At 32.8% G+C, this 21,272-nt stretch overlaps 3 protein-coding genes across 6 annotated transcripts; 1 reads left to right on the top strand and 2 right to left on the bottom strand.

The window, feature by feature from the left end:
- Positions 1–2,424: 2,424 nt before the first annotated feature.
- LOC131603158 (metacaspase-3-like) lies at positions 2,425–5,199 on the top strand. 2 transcript variants are annotated; one of them, XM_058875428.1, is made up of 5 exons: positions 2,425–3,773; positions 3,920–4,259; positions 4,342–4,459; positions 4,594–4,791; positions 4,898–5,199. In XM_058875428.1, the coding sequence occupies exons 1-5, from the start codon at positions 3,335–3,337 to the stop codon at positions 4,955–4,957; spliced, it is 1,155 nt and encodes a 384-aa protein (XP_058731411.1). In that variant the 5' UTR covers positions 2,425–3,334; the 3' UTR covers positions 4,958–5,199. The 2 variants fall into 2 exon arrangements, with proteins under 2 accessions (XP_058731411.1, XP_058731412.1); XM_058875429.1 differs by lacking the exon at positions 4,898–5,199 and having other exon boundaries at positions 4,590–4,776.
- Positions 5,200–5,212: 13 nt separating this feature from the next.
- Positions 5,213–11,181, bottom strand: LOC131603157 (outer envelope protein 64, mitochondrial-like). Its single transcript, XM_058875427.1, has 13 exons — positions 10,807–11,181; positions 10,444–10,596; positions 10,230–10,354; positions 9,598–9,723; positions 9,039–9,221; positions 8,731–8,872; positions 7,885–8,053; positions 7,175–7,309; positions 6,867–7,067; positions 6,187–6,314; positions 6,058–6,109; positions 5,813–5,882; positions 5,213–5,590 (listed from the first exon to the last, which is right to left on the bottom strand). Exons 1-13 carry the CDS (start codon positions 11,052–11,054, stop codon positions 5,508–5,510), a joined length of 1,815 nt encoding a protein of 604 aa, XP_058731410.1. The 5' UTR covers positions 11,055–11,181; the 3' UTR covers positions 5,213–5,507.
- Positions 11,182–18,216: 7,035 nt separating this feature from the next.
- LOC131603156 (probable protein phosphatase 2C 9) lies at positions 18,217–21,064 on the bottom strand. Of its 3 annotated transcripts, none has more exons than XM_058875425.1 (6): positions 20,831–21,064; positions 20,655–20,743; positions 19,310–19,549; positions 18,922–19,198; positions 18,656–18,810; positions 18,217–18,573 (listed from the first exon to the last, which is right to left on the bottom strand). In XM_058875425.1, exons 2-6 carry the CDS (start codon positions 20,679–20,681, stop codon positions 18,433–18,435), a joined length of 840 nt encoding a protein of 279 aa, XP_058731408.1. In that variant the 5' UTR covers positions 20,682–20,743; positions 20,831–21,064; the 3' UTR covers positions 18,217–18,432. The 3 variants fall into 3 exon arrangements, with proteins under 3 accessions (XP_058731408.1, XP_058731409.1, XP_058731407.1); XM_058875426.1 differs by having other exon boundaries at positions 20,655–20,740; XM_058875424.1 differs by having other exon boundaries at positions 20,655–20,748; positions 20,831–21,063.
- Positions 21,065–21,272: the final 208 nt, after the last annotated feature.

Genomic DNA, 21,272 nt, shown 5'->3' with positions numbered 1-21,272 from the left:
TGCAGGCATTGAATATAGAAATAAGTTGGCATGTCAATGAATGAAATCTTTAATGTGATTGAAAGTCAATGAAAGTTTCCATATTCCATTAAAAATGAGAGAGGAAGAGAGTTTAAAATGAAATAGGTTCTTGTAGGAATGGATAAGTATGACATGAATATCCACCATTCATTGACAATGAGAGATGAAGAGTTGCAATGAAATAAAGGGGAAAAAAGAGATCAGCATGGAGACTTTGAAAACATGAGGCAAGATTAATACATTTTTGTAAATTAGGGGTTTTTTTAAATTGATTTTTTTAATAGCAAAATAAAATTTATAAAATTAAGTGTTATACAAGATAGGGAAAATACTTATATGAGCACAATCATAACACCTGTATTTACACGCAACCAATCACAAATTTTTTATTAATTAAAAAATTAAAATAAAATTATCTCTCTCCTCTATTAAACCAACCACCCTCGTGATGACAATTAAAACGAACTTAAATTTTTAATAAATTTTAATTTTGTCACTTTTTATTAGTTGTTCCTAAAAGTATAGATTTAGGTTCGTGTCCATGCAAGTATTTCTCGATAGATAGGATGTTAGATTGCACAATGAGTGTTATATATATAAAGAAAAAAGTTATACAAAAAATAAAGAAAAAAAAAACACAAAAACAAAAAAAAAACAAAAAAAGCCCAAGAGAATAACACAGAAAAGAAACTCATACAACTAAAAATCTCTCCCCAAGTTTTGGGTCAGTTCTCAGACCATCAGAATCACCATCGACAGATCAAAATCCATCAAGAAAAGCACTAAAAATCTCAAACTAAAATCAATCCCAAAATCACTTCAAAGCACTTTGTCCACTATTGATTAAGCTAAATGATAGGATTTTGAAGTCAGTCACAAAAAATACACGAGTTCACCTATGATCTACTTAAAAATTATATTCAGGCCAAAAATACTCTTCACTTCTTTCAAAGTTGTTGAATCACCAAAAAAAAAATATTATCGTTACAAGCCATCCAAAGACGCTTGATAACAGTTGATAATTTATGGAAAAAGAAAGAGTTTGTGTGAATTAGAATATGTTTGAAATGATTTATATGATATTATCTCCTAACATAAGTATTTCAGTATTTGCGAGATTTTTTTAGAGAGATTGCGAAAGCAACTTATGTTGTATTTATAAGTTGTTTCGATTTATTCTTATAAGTTTATTAATATAGTTTATGAAAACAACTTAAAACAAATATGAAATTAAGCATTTCACCCTTGCAATTTATTCAATTTTAACTCGGTGTTATCTACCAGTGACACTTTTTCATACTAGTATTTGTTTTAGTAGCTTTTATAGTCTTTTAGATAGATTTTTTTACTAACATCGCATGAATTTTAGCAAACTATAAGACATGTAACAATTTTGTAAAGTCTCATTGCACCTCAAATCACTCTAATCAGATATCTATATGGCATTTGTGCATGTGGATTTTAAGGTGGCGAAAGCGGAAGGAGAAAGACACACAAAAGCATGAAGAAGATAAAAAGCATTCCTGTATAAACCACCCCATGATCACAAAGGATCATGGCACGATGGATGTCTATGCTAGAAAAAGAAAAAGTTAGTGAAAATCATTTCAAGTAAATTAAATGACAAATGGTGGCACGATGGGGAAAAGTTTGGCTTCATCTACCTTTCACACAAACACCCGACTTTGAGCATGACACACTGCCAGCAAAGGTCACACAAGTTTATTTCTATTTTGGTAACTTTCTGTTACTCTTTGAATCCAAAATTCAAGCCAAGTTGAAATGCAAGATACTTAAGAAATGTTTTTATGTTGTTGTAAAATCAAAGGAAAACAATAACATTTGGAGCAACTAGAGATATTAAATGTGAAGGGTACCTGGTTCTTGCTTCTTAAAATTGGAAAGAATAACGAACAAAAGCATATCTTTAATTGGACACAAATGAGATACACCATTCAAAACACATATTCTGATTTACCACTCAATTTGTAAGTTTCTCTATCACATATATAAAAGAAATATAATTTAAAAATATGTTTATTTATACAAGGTATATAATATCTTATAAGTCAGTTTTATTAAGTTTTATTAAATTGAATTAGATAACACAAATGAAAATCGGATATATTAGAGTATATTCGATGTCCATTGGATCATTCACGATCATTCAGATCAAGTTCCATAAATCAAATTCTGGATGTAAGTGGATATATTGAAAGTATCACATCAAATGAAACGTGACTTTAAAACGTGTTTATATAAAATAAAAAAAACTAAGTTGAAATAATCCTAACATATATTAAAAGTATCACATCAAATGAAACGTGACTTTAAAACGTGTTTATATAAAAAAACACTAATTTGAAATAATCCTAATTCATCGACCTTAAATATATTTTATTATACAATGTAACATGACAGCAATCAAGTTAATTCAATCAATACATTCTTGCAGAGGAGTTTGGACACTTCTTATCATAGATGTGTCTCATGTCTGATGCGACACTAACATGCATGATTATATTTAGTTAATTCATTTTGTAAAATCACTATATGTGTCCGTGTCTCTACGGTGGTGTGTGATCATAGTTGTATTCACATTATTGGCTGATTTTGATGAACCTAAATAGATAGGTTTTTGGTGGGAAGGGAATGAATGGTGTTTTGACTTATCTTTTGACAAAAACAACTAGAGAATATCCAGCAGGAATTACTTATAGGGGTCAACTAGCAAAGATGCATGAGAAAATTAAAAAGATTAACAGAAGCAAACCATGCAATAACAGCATCTTGCATCATATCTTCACAGTAAAATTATGGCACAGGTTGGATTCCATCACTACCTATTTATTTCCATGTTTATTTATTAATGTTTTCTTTACCTTGTGCTCTAATGATTATACTTTCTTTGAACTCATATAAATAAGTAAGAATAACTTCATGCATATTGCAGGATCCTCTTTTACCATCACCTGAGAAATTTGATGTTTCTTTCTACAACAATATTCACATTGTGATCATGAGGATACAGGTTATAGATTTGCAATTTGCAAGGTCATGCATATCTTTGGTTTTTACACCTTTTTTTCTTCACAATAATTGTCTATTGACAGAAAAACAAATAAGTCAAGATATTCACTCTCCACTAGCTAAAGTCAGAATCATATTCTTCTTCATCTGACTCACCAACAAAAATAGAGTTAGCTGAAGTTTATGTACACGTTTTGTAAACTGTTTCTTATCAATCCATTCATAGCTTCATATCGCCTCTACCATTCTTCATATCTTCAAACAAGAAAACCAAAATATTACAATGGCAAGTAAGCAACAAAGATGTAACCATTGTGGAATACTACTATTTATTCCACAAGAAGTTCAAGCCTTTAAGTGTTCAATGTGCAATGGCATCACACATGTTCAATCCCCAGGTCCAATGAATCAAGCCTATAACTCTCTTAATCATATTGCAGGTCTTTTTAGAGGCTTCATGAATACTATAACAACTAGTTCAGCAATCAACAGCAATTCAGGTAATTATGGAACAAATCAGTTTGGGTATTATCCTCGGCCTCAGCCACAAAGGCCTTTGAATCCTCCTTCCCCATATGGTTCAAAAAGGGCAGTTTTGTGTGGAATCTGCTATCATGGAAGGAGTTACAGGCTTAAGGGCTCCATCAATGATGTGAAGTGTATGAAATATTTTCTGATCAAGGAGTTTGGGTTTCCAAGTGATTCCATTTTCATGCTCACAGGTACACCACCTTTCTCATACTTTATAAGAACATTGAGTTCTTTTTGTCTGTGTTTCTTATGAGCCAAGTTTCTGATCTATTAGTACTATATATTGCAATGTAAGATCTCTTCATTCTAGATATGAACTTTGAAAACTTACCTGCAGATGATAAGGAGGAGAGAAATCCACTGAAAATCCCAACAAAATATAACATTCAAATGGCTTTAAGGTGGCTGATTGAGGGTAGCAAATCAGGAGATTCACTGGTGTTCCATTACTCAGGACATGGCACACAGGAAGTGAACATGAATGAAATTGATCATAGCTATAAGTATAATAATGCAATTAGTCCTGTTGATCATGAGCTCAAGGGGAAGATACTGAATGATGAGATTAATGCAACAATTGTTAGGCCACTACCATTTGGTGCTAAACTTCATGCCATTATGGATGCATGTCACAGTGGGAATGTTCTTGATTTATCATTTGTGTGCAAGATGAACAGGTCAGTCCTAAGAACAATGATTACTTAGTGAGAGTGTTAAGTGTTAATACTCTTTTCTTGTGAACTGAATTTGTATTAACAGGGAAGGGTATTATACATGGGAGAATCATACGAGTTCAAGAAATTATAAAGACACAAAAGGAGGGGTAGCAATTTGTATTTCAGCTTGTGAAGATGGTCAAGTCTCTGTAGATACCTCTGTTAGTAATCATCTTTCCCTGTCCATATATTTTTCTTCTTGTTTTAAGATATGTTTGGATTGCTGGTACAAACAAACCAGCAATCCAAACACAGAAAGAGGTTGATGAATTTATTTGTGGTTTGGTATAGATAGGCCTTGAGTGGCAAAGAAGTTACAGGTGCTTTGACTTATAGTTTCATACAAACAGTGCAAAATGAACCTGGGTTGACTTATGGTCAATTGCTTAGTACCATGCGTTCTACCATTCATGGGACAAAAACAGGCATAGTTACACTAAATGGACCAATTGCTTCACTCTTAAATAGACTTCTTGGCCTACGCATCAAACAGGTATTATTCATACTCACACTCATCATAAGTTTCATATGGTAGAAATCTATTTTTACTATTAAATATTAAGTTGATGCTACAAAATTGTTTGTAATTGAATTTGCAGGAGGCACAATTATCATCCTCGGAGTTGTTTGACATGTATAAGAAGCAGTTTATACTATGATATGGTATATTCTTATCACAACATAATGAAACATTGGAGATTCTTGAATGCCACTTTAGGTTGTAACATCTCTTGATAATGTTGTATGTTTCTCTCTATAATTTGTATTTGATTATCAATTCTATATTTCAAGCATAATCCGTTGCTGTCAAGTAAAATTGGAAAATGGTACAGATATTCCAATTCCAATTCTAGAAAAATGTTATCTGTTGTAACAAATTCTTAGACTTACTATATGCAACATTTAAAGCAATATGATGAGACATGCGCTTTAAAATGTACAGGGGCGATTAGGGTAATCTTATATATGCAGGTGCAAAATTATTAGCATAATCCAATAGGGTTGAATAACATTTCTTACAGGATATATGCACAAAATGAGAACAGTGTGGCACTTCATCAACAGAGGTTTATCTTTTCTTTCCTTTCAAACTACCTTTACTTTGAAGGTAGTCGGTGTAAGAAGAGAACCATAGTCGCATATTTCCTCCACATCAACAGCTATTGATTTTCTCTAGGAGGGAGGGAGGTCAGAAGACAAAAAGCACACTCAACTCATAAGTTTTTTGACTCTGCGCTCAGCAAAGCTTGCATCCTTGTTCTGTGGTTCAAGAACAAGAGCATGCTTGAAATCTGCAAACATAAGAAAAAGAGAGAAAAGGGAACTTCATTAAGGATAAACTATCTAATACTTAGACAGATGTGTTTGTGCCTCAACCAACCATTTTTCATTACTTTGCAGGAACTAAAAAAATATTTAAGCTTACACAAAAAATTTAAAAAAAAAAAAAAAAAAAAAAAAAAAAAAAAAAAAAACTAGCAGAAGCCGAATACATTTACATAAAACTTGCTCACCTTCAAGAGCCTCCTTATACTGTCGCAGTGATTCTCTAGCAGTTCCACGTCTCAGATATGCCTTCACATTCTGCATGGAAATTAAACACTATTTTTAGTACCGCAGATTGTAACACCTCAAAATATGAGGAAGACTCCATTTGTGGAACCAGTTGTTATTTAGTGTAAAAAATAATAATTAGACATTAAATATTATAATAGAAAATAAAAGTTTCAATGCCAGTGTCATATGCCCATCTTCTCACCTTCTTGTCAAGCAATATTGCCTTACTGCAGTCTTCTTCTGCTAGCTGAAAGCTGCATAAGTTAACAGGTGAGAAAAACAATGATTAAAGTGTGAGGGCACTTGTTGACAGACAGGAAAAACCTCATACCATCCTAGCTTTAACAAAGCAGCTGCTCGGTTGCAGTAGTAAGTTGCATTCGTCCCATTCAATTCAATAGCTTCAGTATAGTAAGAGACTGCCTTATCCCATTTCTTTTCTTTAAATGCTGCATTTCCCTGTAACGCATTTTTAATAGCTTAATTGAAATTATCCAAGCCCAGTTTATGACATATAAAGCCCGCTAGATCAAGAAATAAATACTAAATGATGCCAAGACAGTTTCTGGGTTACTCGTTAATAAAATTTGAACAACAATAATCAGGAACTGTTTCATGAATAATTACCATAGATTTCCATATATAACATAGGACTATATAATGGCATCATCACTTATCCGCTATATTTTTTAACTGGGTAACAGGAGAAAGAGACTGGCATTGTTAGTTAAGGGGATAAATCCAATTGTACTTTAAATCGGCATCAACAAAGGTTAGATAAAATTGAAATCAGCATGACAATTCCACCGGGTCTGGTCCCTATAGATTACTAACAAGGAATTGAAATGGTTCATTATAAATAACTGAAGAAAAAATAGATGGAAGATAATGGGCTTTTTACAAGAAAGTAGCGTTAATTTTATTAGATACTCGCAGATTACATTCGGATAACTGAGCTGACAAACGTAGAAGAAATAATATCCTGCTGAAAAATGTACAGAGAAAACTAACCTTATCCTTTAAAAGTTCAGAAGGTTCCCTGTTTCCATTGATATTTGGTAACGGAATGGAATGGAAGCCAGAGCTGGCTTGCTTTTGAAGAGATGCATACATATCCAAGATCGTGTCTAGAAGAAATTTGTCAGTTCCATGTGGTGAGATGAATGAAACAGAAATACAACAATCATCATGATATCCTAACGGAATCGTAACCTGGAAATAATGTATAAGCAATACATAAGTCCAAAAAAGTTTTAGAGCAATAAATAAAAATTGAGAAAAGAAAAAAATATTACTCTAACTAAATGATATCAAATTACCTGACAACACCCAGACATACTAGCAATGCTGGATAATGCAAAAGTTTTATCATTGAACTCAGAACAAAAACTTTTCTTTGCATTGAGCTTTAGTGGAATGTCTGCTACAGAGGGAATAACTAGTATTCCACCATCCTGTTGGACAATCAAAACCAGGAGATAGTAGGGTAGATGGATACATAGACTAGACTTGTTTAAACTATTTTGGATACTTCCTTTTTATAATCAAAGATCTAGGTTATCTTGCAAAATATACATGCATTGAAGATAATCCTATTGTGCACAGGTGAGATAAGTCTTGCATCATGCACAAATTAGTTTGCACTATTGGATCAAATGAGATATGATGGGACTAATTATCCAATGGTAAAAAAACACGTATGCATGGTTCAGGACTATTTTACTTGTGCACATTAGGCAAAGCCGTGTATTGAAACTCCCTATCAAGACTATTTTACTTGTGCACATTAGGCAAAGCCGTGTATTGAAACTCCCTATCAAGACTATTTTACTTGTGCACATTAGGCAAAGCCGTGTATTGAAACTCCCTATCAAGACTATTCAAAAGTTCACAAAAAAATATTGTCATACTGGGCTGCTGGCTTGTCTATTTTCCAGCTTTCTTCTAATCTAATTTATAACAACTTAAAAAGGGTTCCTTACCATAAAACAATTTGAACAAGGATTGTACAAAATGAACAGACAAGTACCTTTAACAGGCTTTGAAGTGCACCGCGCATCTCAGTCCGGACTTTATACAAGGATTTTATATTATCATGTGTAGCACTAATGGCTTTAATAACATTATTAGGCACACCACCGCGTAACCTATGTTTGACTGATTTAACCCATTCTTCATAATTGGCTTTAAATTCATATCTGAACAGATGAAACACATTTGGCACATACATAAATGGCTGTCAACAAAAAACAATGATGCAACATATTCTATCAAAACTAAATAACTACATAAACAAGAAATTTCGACACACTGCATGGCATGCTGTATAGTAGAGAGAATTACCTGTTAATTGCAAAGGACATTTCATGTGTCTAAGAACTTTTCAAAAACAAAATTAGAAAAATATTCCAGGGGCGGGCATCCCCGGTAATACATGGGATCCAAACAGCCTAAATGATACCAGGACTAAATAAAGAAAAGAAAATTTAGGCCACTGGAAACAAAGAAGTGATAGAAATGAAATCTTTTCCGAAAAATTCGATGAAATCTTTTCCACTTAATTCCTTAGTCTTTACTCGTGCACCTTCATCTTCACTACCATATAATTTTTCTATTTTCAAAATGACAACTATTTCAACATACAGTACAGAGCCATCTATTATAATAAATCAAATGATATTGTTAAAACTGAATATTATATTTCGGTATGAAGAGTATGCGGATACCAGTCTCTTTATAAAGAGTACTCTAACCTCATTAGGTTTAACTGAAGGTCCAAATATAAATTACTACTAACAGCATTAAAAATAATAATAGTAAGATATAAATTATTTACAACAGATATAACTTTATGTTATAACATTAAACTGAATACCTTTGTAATGAAAGCATAACCGAAGAGAGTGTTTTCAATATAGATGTTCCATTTTGTTGGTGTGCTGATTGCTCATGAAGCCTTAGACTGGGCACTTTTGAAACAATATACTCACAAAGATTCATATGCTTTGGAGCTTGATCTGCAAAACCAAAATGACCAAAACATTAAATAGCTAAACAAATTCCTTTAGTTTGGTAATTTGTTTTAACGATCCACTTTTGTCTTACAGAATATTTGCATTATAACAATCAATTTTACTAAATCTCAAGGACAATAAATTGGTCTTAAGAGACCCAAAAACTTACATCCCGACATACTCTCGATAGTTTTACTAATGACATGAATTGTCTTCTGTGTAGCATCTTTGGATAATTGAAAGAGATCATCAGCAAATACGATACACCTTGACCGTTTGGTATCCACTGAATTCGATTGAAGTAAAACATGTCCAACACGATGTAGGATAGTTGGATCGCGGGCAAACCATCCTAAAACGCAATTATGCAAAGAAGTAATCAGCAATCTAAGAAAATATAGTGAAACATTTATTCAAAAAATGTTAAAAATATTTGAGTCCCATTCACCTCACTATGCGTAATTTCTTATTAACTTAATCAATTTTTCAACTGAGATGGCAGACCAAGACCTGGAGCATATGTACAGAAGATATTCAACCTAAGAAAGCACTGCCAAACCATATATTGTGCTATGGAACTAGTCAAATTTTTAATATGTGTATCTAATTGCTCTATTCTTAAAGCAAGAGCCACAAGGATAAGATGATGCAGAATATAAAGATTTGAAACATATAATTTATGACCAATCATAATCATAGGAAAAACAACACAAAACTATGCCTCTTACCAATGGTGTCTAAGCTTTGTGCATTTGGAAAAACTCCAATGGTAGATACAGCCCCGTGGGATGGTCTAAAACCAAAAATACCACAGAGTGATGCTGGAATTCTCACACATCCTGTAGTATCAGTACCTGCAAAGATGCAATAACCTTACATGTTCATATAAATGTTAAGATACTAAAATCAAGCAAAAAGTTATCCTAGATTGCAAGTGCTCATTAAATCTAGCCTACATTTAAAAAGAGACAGGATTATGCATGGCAAGCTTTGCAGCAATAATATATCTAAGAGATCATGATAACAGACTAAGACTTGGAATCGTGAAACCTTTACAGCCACTATATTGTATAGATCACAACAAAAATTGAAAACAATTATTTAAAACAAGGACAAGATGACATTTTTCTCACTACCGCTAAGTCTAATATTCATAACTAAATTCAAAGCTTAAATGAATGAGCTCCAGAAAGTTGAAATATTGTTAGATATAACTATTATTACCATATTACCATGCATGGATGGATCCAAAAGTTTATTAAGTGGGGGCAAAATTCATATATAAATTTGTAACACGAAGTATAAATTTGTAACTTTCAAGCAATTAGAGGTAGAAATTATAGATACGTCACAAACCCACCAATGGCAAAGTCAACAAGTCCTGCAGCAACTGCTACTGCTGATCCACTAGAAGACCCACCAGGAACACACGACGGCATCTTAGGATTAGTTGGAGTTCCATAATACTTATTCTCACCCGAAAACCTGAGATAATAGCACCTTAAGTAAATCACATGAAAACAATTGTTTCAGATAACTACACAGAAATAAAAAATTTCAAAAGAAATCCTAACCCAAAAGAGAATTCATCCATAACAGTTTTGCCAACACAAGTAGCCCCATTGAAGAGCAGAGCAGTCACAACGATTGCAGTCTTCTCTGCTTCCTCGTGCGTTCTCTTCCATAAAGGATTTCCAAACCCCGTCACATAGCCCTTTATATCAAATCTGAAAAACCCCCAACAATAGAAACCTCAACACTCAACACACCCAGATAAAAATATCACATACTGCAAAATTTCAACCACAAGAAACCTAAAACATACATAAAATGATCTTTTTGACTCAACAAACACTAAAAATGAACCAATGCTTAAAAACCATTAACAACAACAACAAATACTAATGATTCTTGCTGATTCAGTTTGAGGGACGAACACATCGCTTATGGCAAAGGTGAGAGAAGAGAGCATTTGCTTGGCTGACGGAGGAGGAAGTTGAGGGAAAGGAAGTAGCTCAAAGCGTTCAATGAAAGCGCCAAAATCTTGTTTAGGAGTGTTTCGGCGGCGTCTTCTACGGCGAGTTTCCGACAGAACTACGACCCCGCCGGCGAGTCCTATTCCGACTATCAACCAGAGTTTGGGATTGGAGGCGTGGTGTTTGATGAGATTCAATGATTGTGACATGGTGATCGATCGGAGAAAATGCGTGGAAATGGAGAAATGAGGTTTGGAAGAAGAGAGAATGGGTTTTGGAAGGGTTTTACTTTTACGAGAAGAGTTGAGAATCTAAGGTTTGTGACGGCTTCAATTGCTTCGGTCTTTAATTGGAAATTTTAAAATTAAAAATTACAAGGAACATGTATTATTATTTTTATTTTCTCATGTACTACGCTTTTAGTTTTAAAATATTAATATAATATTATAGAATATTATAATTTTATTAGATGATTATGTAAAATTAATCTATCTATAACATAAGAAAATTAATGGTCGTGAAAAAGTCTAAATTACCCTTATTTGATTTTTTGCCGCCACATTAAAATTGTGGTTTTTTGGTCTTTGTACCATAAAGTTCTTATTTTTATTATTAAAATAATACAACTCTTATATTTTATCAAACTTATCAAATCTCTCCCTATTCTCATTTTTTCTCTTTCATCACTTTCTCACTTCTTTTTTCCAAAAAAAAAAAAATTATCAATCTATAATATAAGAAAATTAATGGTTGTGGAAAAGTCCAAATTACCTTTATTTGATTTTTTGTCACCACATTAAAATTGTGTTTTTTTTGTCTTTGTAACATAAAGTTCTTAATTTTATTATTAAAATAGTACTACTCTTATATTTTATCAAACTTATCAAATCTCTCTCTATTCTCTATTTTTTTTCTCTTTCATCACTTTCTCACTTCTTTTTTCCAAAAAAAAATCTATCAATCTATAATCTATAATATAAGAAAATTAAAGGTTGTGGAAAAGTCAAATTACCCTTATTTGATTTTTTGCCACCAGATTAAAATTGTGGTTTTTTGGTTTTTGTACCATAAAGTTCTTAATTTTATTATTAAAATAATACAACTCTTATATTTTATCAAACTTATCAAATCTCTCTCTATTCTCTATTTTTTTCTCTTTCATCACTTTCTCACTTCTTTCTTCCAAAAAAAAAAATCTATCAATCTATAATATAAGAAAATTAATGGTTGTGGAAAAATCCAAAATACCCTTATTTTTGTAAATGATACCTAAACAAGAATGAAGTCTGTATACGGGAAAAAATCTATTATTGACCTAAATATTTTTATATACGAGAAATTGTATTTATGATAAAATATTTTTGATCAAAAAATGGTATACGGGAAAAAATATACTATTGATCTAAATATTTTAATATACAAAAATTTAATATTGATCCTAATATTTTTGTAAATGATACCTAAACAAAATTAATATTTGTATACGGAAAAAAATCTATTATTTACAAAAAAAATGGTATTTATGACCCAAAATTTTTTTTATTTAAAAATGGTATACGGGAAAAATTTTATTATTGATCTAAATATTTTTATATAAGAAATTTACTATTGATCCAAATATTTTTGTAAATGATACCTAAACAAAAATGAAGTCTGTGTACGGGAAAAAATCTATTATTAATTTAAATATTTTTATATACGAGAAATGGTATTTATGATTAAATATTTTTAATCCAAAAATGGTATACGGGAAAAAATCTATTCTTGATCTAAATATTTTTATATATGAAATTTACTATTGATCCAAATATTTTTGTAAATGATACCTAAACAAAAATGAAGTCTGTGTACGGGGAAAAAAATATTATTGATTTAAATATTTTTATATACGAGAAATGATATTTATGATTAAATATTTTTAATCCAAAAATGGTATACGGGAAAAAATCTATTGTTGATCTAAATATTTTTATATATGAAATAATCAATTATTTATCTAATTTTTTTTCTTTTTTAAAATTTTTATTTAAAATAAATGATGTATCCAAATTTGCGTAACCGAACAGAACCCGTGCGTATGCACGGGTTTGTTGCTAGTTTATATTGATAGTACACTACTTCTTATAATTTTTACAGAAAATAATTTTCCTTCTTGTATTAGTTAGTTGTTCACAAGCCTATTTTGGCAAACATGTTGTGAATACGAGTGGAAATAGGCTGGTTTAAATTAGGCTTTGTCAAGTCTGTCATGTTAAAAATTTCAAAGCCTAAGTTTGGCTTGAGGTCCATTAAAGGCCCATCATTCCCTCCAAATTGGAGGGTATAAAAAATAATAAAAAGTGATGGAATGGGATGAAATACATTCCATTCAATTCCGCTACATTCCATCCGTTTTTAATCAATCCAAACAATGGAACATAAGTTTATATCATTTCGTTCTGTTCCATTCCACTCCTTTCCATCAATCCAAACATAACTTATGAAAACAACTTATGATATTGTTCAAAAAGTTTTTTTTCTTATTTTCATAAGTCCTTCTAGACTACTAAACTTTATTTTTGTATTTTAATTTAAAATGCAAACACCATATAATAATAATAATAAAATTATTCATATTTATTTAAATAGGTTGGTCTGATAGGCTTAAAAGACTTTTTTGCGGCCTGTAACGTAGCATTTTTAACTAAATAGATTTATCAAAAAGTTTGAGTCTTTTCTATTTAAAAAAAGTCTAGCATGTCCTTGGCCTATATAGGCTAGACCTTAGACCCTTATTATTGGTTTGGCCTATTTTCACCCCTAATTGTGAAACTCTTATTATGATTGATATTGGTTTCTAGAAACAGATAATTATGATTCTCTTTATTTACTTATTTATTGTAATGTCTTGCATATAAGTTATTAGTGCGTGAACACAAGATAAATATTATATAAATTTGTTATTATTGTAAGTAGAATTGTCGTGTCTAAGATATTGTTGAAGTATGTCTTAAAACTTTAAGTGATGATGAAAAAAATGATATTTCGAGATTGTAAAAATCAAAAAAAAAATATAAAGAATTTCAGTATATTGATAGAATGCGTCAGAACTGCGGGTAGGTAATCATGCGGAGATGGTCGGTGATGGCAGGAGACGATAATCAAAAATCGGAAATTTGTGGTGGTGGTGGTGGTAGTGGTGCATACTGGTCTACGACGGTTCGGGTTTTCGGTCATCGTGTATGATTTTCTTGGTTCGTGAGTTTATTTAGCTTCTTTGTTTTTGTGCATAAATTTGTTCGTTGATTGGTTGAGTTTTTGGCTTATTATGGATTTGTTGGATTTCAACAATTATAAATATGGATCACTTGCATGTTTGTTATCATAACCTTTAGAACTTTAGAGTTGAAGATAGAGGTGGAGGCTTTGAAATCCTAATGGTAATTCTAGAGAGGTAAGGGTAAATTTATAAGAGTGTGTTCTTTGAATTTTGCAAACCCTTGGAGATGTCTAATAGGGGTTGGGAAACATTTCTAAACACGTTGGACTTAAGTGATTTATATATCAAGAGTTTGAGAAATTGGGAAACACTTGAGTAGAAAATAGGGTATTTTCTTGGGAACTTAGGTGACTATTTTCGTGTAACTCATTTGTAATATTTTGTAACAACTCTTGGAAGTATATTGATTTACATGGTTGTTTTCTCCCTATAGCAGATCGTTTGATCGAATTGGGTAAACAAGTTATTGTATTTATTGGCTTTACTTTATATTCTTCTGTCAAGTTAAACTAGTGTCTTATTGCACATAAAATTAATTTTTGTCGAAGGTCTTTTATTTTGGTTGTCATTGCTCTTTGTCCCTGCACATTAAATTTTTTGGTGTGACTGAACTTTAAATAATTCTGCTGAAGTGCTTTTAATTATTCTACAATTTTACAACAAATGATGTGCACTGTGGCGCTAAAGGGTTTTATTTACAAGTGAGCACCATGGGTTCTAAATGGAAGATCGAAAGGTTTTTGTAGATAACGGTTTTGGATTGTAGAAAATGAAAATGCAAGCAATCATAATCGAGAGAATTGTATGAAAGTATTGACGGGTGAGACATCAGTGCTTGAACTCCTAATAGAAGTATAGAAGATCGAGATGGTTGATAAGAATAAAAACGTCATTATCTTGTACCTCATGGATAAGTTCTAAGGGAAGTCGCCTGAGAGAAGATTTGGGCTTCGATGTTGATAAAACTTGAATCATTGTATATAAATAAGTCTTTGGCTCACAGGTTGTGTCTTAAATAACGACTCTACTAATACCAAATGGTAGGGAACATATTTATAGTGAAGAAGTTGGCGAAATTTCACAATATTATTAATGATCTTGAGAAAATTTCATGTAACTTGTGTTTTTGTTTGTGGTTTTATTCCTATGTCCAGGATTTATTGTGCTTTGGTTGTTTTAGCCATAATTTTCTAAAGGGAGAGATTTTTAGATCCATGATTTTATGATTGGCATAAATTTTGCTAAAACATGGTTCTTGATATTGAGAAGATGTTGTAATATCTTGACCAACTGTCATGACAGGTTTCGCTGTCATGCATTTGTAACAGATGTTCTGCAAGATGTTGTGATATGTTACACTAGAACATCATGACAGTTCAGTTGGTTTAAATCCTTGAAGATTTAATTGAAAAATATGATATTTTGGAAGATTCTAGTACTCATATAAGCGCAACCAATCAAGGATATTTTAGGGGCGGTGCAAACTTGATTTGGTTTCCTAAAAAGGATCTTGGAGACATTTTAGGATACTTTGATTTGATTTGATTTGATTTGTTCATAATTTTTGTAAAGATCTTACAGCTGATTGAAAAGGAGAAGATTGGATTTGATTCAAGTCCAAGCCCATACTGCAAGAATCTATAAATAAGGACTTGCAAAATCTAGAAGAGCAAGCATTCACAACAACAAATCGTGGGTGCAAAATAAGGTTTTAGGTTTTGGTAGTCTTTTAAGGTTTTTATATTTTTCTTTATAAGTCAATCATGTATCTTCTGATACATTGAGGTAGACTGATTGTTCTAACTCACGAGATTTTATGAAAAGAGCTGAGTATTGTTCTTAGTTGAAGCTTTTATGCAAGACTAAGTATTGTTTATTGGAAGTGTGATCTTCTGCTTTTTGGGAACTGGTTTGTGACTGGTTTATCACTGAAGTGATTAGGTTGTAGGAAATGAGAGAGGGGTCTCATATCTAAAGGATTCTAGGTAGAAGTCGCACAAGGTAGTGATTAAGCGAGAAGTTGTAAACTTGGATTGTATAGACTTTGAACCAATATTATCATAGTGGATTTCCTTCCTGACTTGGTAGCCCAAAGAGTAGGTGACGTTGCACCGAACTGGGTTAACAATTGATTGTGTTCTTTTACCTTCTGTAATTTACTTTTATATAGTTTCTATTTTGGTAATAGAGTTTTCTGTCAGCAGGTGATGTCATGACATCGGTCTTGACATTGCATTAGTGTTGGGACATCTGTATTGTAAGTCCCAAAATTTCATTGATCCCTGTGCGTAAGTGCATGAGATTGGGTATATGTGTAATCGAAACCTATTGCCATTATGGTGCGTAATGTTATAAGAGGTAACGATAAGTAATCTTGGATAAGAGAAAGTATTTCTTGGATAAGTTCAGAGGAGATCTCTAGTGGGAGTATTTATGGACTCTCGGGAAGGAAGTATGTCAGTCTCAGAGCAAGAATCGTCGAGTTTGAAGTGAGATTGGGTATATGTGTAATCGAAACCTATTGCCATTATGGTGCGTAATGTTATAAGAGGTAACGATAAGTAATCTTGGATAAGAGAAAGTATTTCTTGGATAAGTTCAGAGGAGATCTCTAGTGGGAGTATTTATGGACTCTCGGGAAGGAAGTATGTCAGTCTCAGAGCAAGAATCGTCGAGTTTGAAGTGTAATGATTTTTTAAGAGGTTTGCTAAAGACACGATATGAAAGTCATTGCATTGTGATTACGCTTAAGACATTGGAAGCCCTACCTTGAGAGATGCACTCGAAGAAGTCAGTATTGTGATAGGTGCCAGACTGCTGTTGGAATAGCTGTGTGTGGCCTATGTTAGTTTTGTCGTGCTCCACGGTGGATGCCAAATGTACTCGTAAAAATACATCAATTATAACTAGTGAGGACCAGTAAAGTCACAAACGAATTCTCTTCTAAATTGTGTGTCTCTTCGATTAGCGATCTTTTCCTTGTATCGTAGTTCTCACCCCCTTACACGAAATCTCATCAAATACAATTTAATGTGACTGCTCTCGATTTGTATGGCATGTTAATGATGATTGGAAATCAGACTTGATTGCCTAAATCTCGAACTATGATATCCTTAGTCAACAATAAATGTGTTCTCTATCATATCTCAATTAGATATCGCCATGTTCTAGACTTGAGTTGACATAATCAACCTATCCTATCAGCTATTTCATCCCAACCTTGTTCTCCTGAATTGATCATTACTCGAGGCGAGCTCCGTTGGGCCCGAGCTTAATCTGATTCATTCAAGAACCCGACCCAAGAAACCATACAAGTACACAACCCCTCAATCATGAATCATGTAAGGATGAAGTACTTTTCTAAGATATATCAAAAAATCAAGCATATATACAATCTCTCAACCATAAATCGAGTAAGGGCAGAATGTTTTTCTAAAATATACCTATAAATGAGGCATGTGCATTTTTCTTTTTTTTTTTTTTTTTTTGTTGTTGAAGCTTTTAGTACATCTCAAACATATATATTTGTATGCTTGATTCTTGTTTAATCATCATTAGTTTATTTATATGATTTTATTTTATAGTAGTTAAACAGTTTTCATTCTATATGTTTTTATTATATGCTAGTTAAACTTTTACGTTCTCTATATATTTTTATTTTAATATATTAGCTTAACATTTTCATTCTTTACTTGTTAAACTTTGATTGGCATTTGATGGCGTGATTCTATTAGAGTTCACATTGATTGTCTGGTTTACACCATTAAGTATGATGAAGAAATTAGTGTGGTGATCCAGACTGGGTCATTGGAAGCAAAGAGATTTGTTTATGTTTGTATGGTTTAGATGGTAGTAATGGGTCAAAGGTAGTATAAGTGTGGTTTATGTCACATCACACCTAAAATAATTAGATTAAAGTTTAAAAAGACTTTTATAAAACATATAAGACAATTTCAGTCTTAGAAAGTTCAACTTCACCTATTTTGATTAGAAAAGACTTTTATAAAACATATAAGACAATTTCAGTCTTAGAAAGTTCAACTTTACCTATTTTGTTTTGACTCTAATATATTCCAAGACATATTCAAGTATAGTATATAATAACACACTCATTTTTAAAATAAATCCCATGTTCAATAATGTATGAACTGTGGCCATCCATCATCACACTACTCCATCACATAAAGCATATTACAAAGAAAATTTATCATGTATGAATCTATATCACAACCAAGAAATCAATAAATTCTAAATCTCACACCACCTAAACTCAAGAACCTCAATTTTATAACTTTTTTTTACATATGTATGTGTGTATGTTCCCTTTTTCATCCCTTGAAACGAACTACAACGCAGGAAATATCATCCTTACTGTCTCTGTTCAATGCCTCAGTAGCTAGTTGTTTAGCTGCCTTTTGTGGATCCTTTATTCTTTTCGCGATATCAACCGCTTCTTGATTCGCCATTACCTGGAGGAATCAACGAAAATTAAGGTACAAGTGTGAAGATTGAGATAATAATAATAGTCAAGAAGAGAGATGAATCAAAGACCTTCCATAGACCGTCACTAGCGAGAATCAAAAGCTCGGTATCTTGGTTAACATCAGCATACTGAATGTCGGGGTCAGATCGCAAGTGTGTTTTGAGGTTTTTGTCTCCAAATGCTCGAGAAACTGCAAGCTGTCCATTCACTCTCGCAACATCTCCTGATATATATAACCCACAAATGAAACAAGTTATAAAATTGAGCAGTAAGATAAATCAGCATTGAACTTGTAAAATCAACAGCACATAGATTTCGGGGTTAATTGAAGAACCTGGCATGTTTGAGACAAAGCCGCCTCTATTCTCAATGCTGCCACGTTCCGTATTAGGTTCATGATCAGTAGTCATCTGTACAGCTACCCCTTCTCTTGACAGAACCGCTCGTGAATCTCCAACATTGGCGACCCAGAGTTTTTGATTATTTATGAGAATTGCAGTCACGGCAGTTGATCCTCCTCGCCCCAAATCAGGACTGTGAGAAAGAATTGCCTGATCTGTTGACTCATATGCTTTAGAAATGGACATGAATGGATCGTTCCAGAAGTCGTCCTGGATAATCAATCACAACCACAAATATAATTAGCAATAGGAACTAAAAAGATCACGCGATACCATAAATAACATAATATTAATATCTTTAGCTTTGGTTCAACAACTCACTTCCTTCAAGATATTAGAAAAGAGATATTTTTGCAGATATGACGGTACACTGTCTCCGAGGTGTCCATCGTATATAGCAAAAAGTCCTAGCTCTTGTCCTTTGAAATGGACAAATTTTGCTACGTGATAGTCTTCCATTGGATGGTTGGCTTTCCCTTTAACGAGGCTAAATCCATATTTGACCGGCGACTGACTGCTTTTACCTTTGCCAGAGTTGCATGAAGAACGCCCTCCAACTGCCTATAAACATTGAAGAATTTATAAGAGACTTGTTAAACAGATCACAACAATCAACAATTATATATTAAAGAAAGGAAACCAAGCCACAGTTGGAAATGAAATGGAGAAGCACATTTCCTACTCAAAAAACCACATATTTCAATCTCATCATCATCACCCCACCATCAATATATTGCCTAACCAAGCCTAACTCATCCCCACAAAGTTGTCTTGTAAATCGAGGACTAACCAAGATTATAAGCATTGCCCGAGTCATACCTCTAGTTGATGCGGGAGTTCAAACACACCCTCACACACAGGACTGGACTGATGCGGGGGGAATAACAATTGTCTATGCAGCTTCATGTTCAAGGTTAGACATTTGGAGCACGGACAAATGAGGGTGAAATGACATATTGTTCTAAAAACATTTAGAATAGGCTCCGAAACCGTATTAAAATCAGCTTTGGGTTCTAACTTAACCTCATAAAATCACCTTGTAAGGTGAGGACTACTCAAGCCTTACTATACATTACAAGGACTGCCTAGGCCACAACTCTAAATGATATAAGATTCCATTATATCTTATTTTTAACAGGCTCAAGTTCAGTAAGCTTTAGCGTGAGGGAGAATGATGAAACATTGGGACTATTGCAGTTTGCGGTATTGAGGAAAATTGATTATTAGAGCTTGTTTGTAACTTTACTGTCAAACGCTCAAACCTAAAAAACAACCCTAGTCTTTTAATCACTAAGCAAAATTTTGCTTTAAGTTTATTTGGCCCCCTTTGATCAGAAAAATACTATTGATCTATTTTATCCTTCCTACTATAAATACAAGAAACTTAAACTAGGTGACTTTTAATAAAATATGATCCCCAATTTTCACATCCAAGTATAGTGGCACTATAGATAGCAGAATTTGAACAAATTGTCACCGTTCTACCTATTTTCTGCAATTGACTAGCCTATTTGGAATTTAAACAAAATAAATAGAGAAACTCAAGAGTCCAACAAGAAACTATTCTCAAGTCCACATACTCTATATGATATGAGACTACAAATAAGTAATAGCATATTCATGAAAATTAGAAGAGGTGGAAGAGTTCCTTCCTGGGCTGACTTACAGAGCTGAAGCAACAGAAACTATCCATATACTCCAACCCCCACCTCAACTTTTCTGTTTATAATAATAACTCAGCATCAAACTCTTCTGCTAACCTTCAACAACAACAAAAAAACTCAGTCCAAAACTTTTCTGCAACAAAACACCGATCACCAAAAAAATAAAAAGAGTCCTTACCGATTAAAAACTAGAGTCAAGAAGATCTGGGAGGTGAATGATTGGTGTAACAAAGACGATGGTGATGATGAAGTGGTTCGGTTTAGTTTTGGTTGATAAAGAAAATGGAAATGGAAATGGGTAAAAGAAAGAAAGGTTTGGGGTTATTGACTTTAGAAGATTGGTTCCCGTGTTGAATTAATTATTATTATTATTATTATTGCTGAATGCTGACCTGACATAGTTTCTTTTGTTTGTTGTTACACAGCTGTTTTTGTTTTCATACTTTGTTTTCTTCATTCTTTTCTACTTGGTCGACTGCTTTGAGTTGTGTTTCTCACCGCGTGTGTGGTGGGTCCGCTCTATAGGGTCGGCAGACACCCACTCCTTTTTCATCCATCTTTCCATATAACCTTTGTTTCTATAAGATAAACTGTATTTTTTTAATTTCTTTTTTTAATAA

The sequence above is a fragment of the Vicia villosa genome, linkage group LG5 (assembly GCF_029867415.1).
Source record: "Vicia villosa cultivar HV-30 ecotype Madison, WI linkage group LG5, Vvil1.0, whole genome shotgun sequence".
Classification (NCBI taxonomy): domain Eukaryota; kingdom Viridiplantae; phylum Streptophyta; class Magnoliopsida; order Fabales; family Fabaceae; genus Vicia; species Vicia villosa.
The sequence above is the reverse complement of the archived record's forward strand: the minus strand, read 5'-3'. Positions and strand labels throughout refer to the sequence as shown.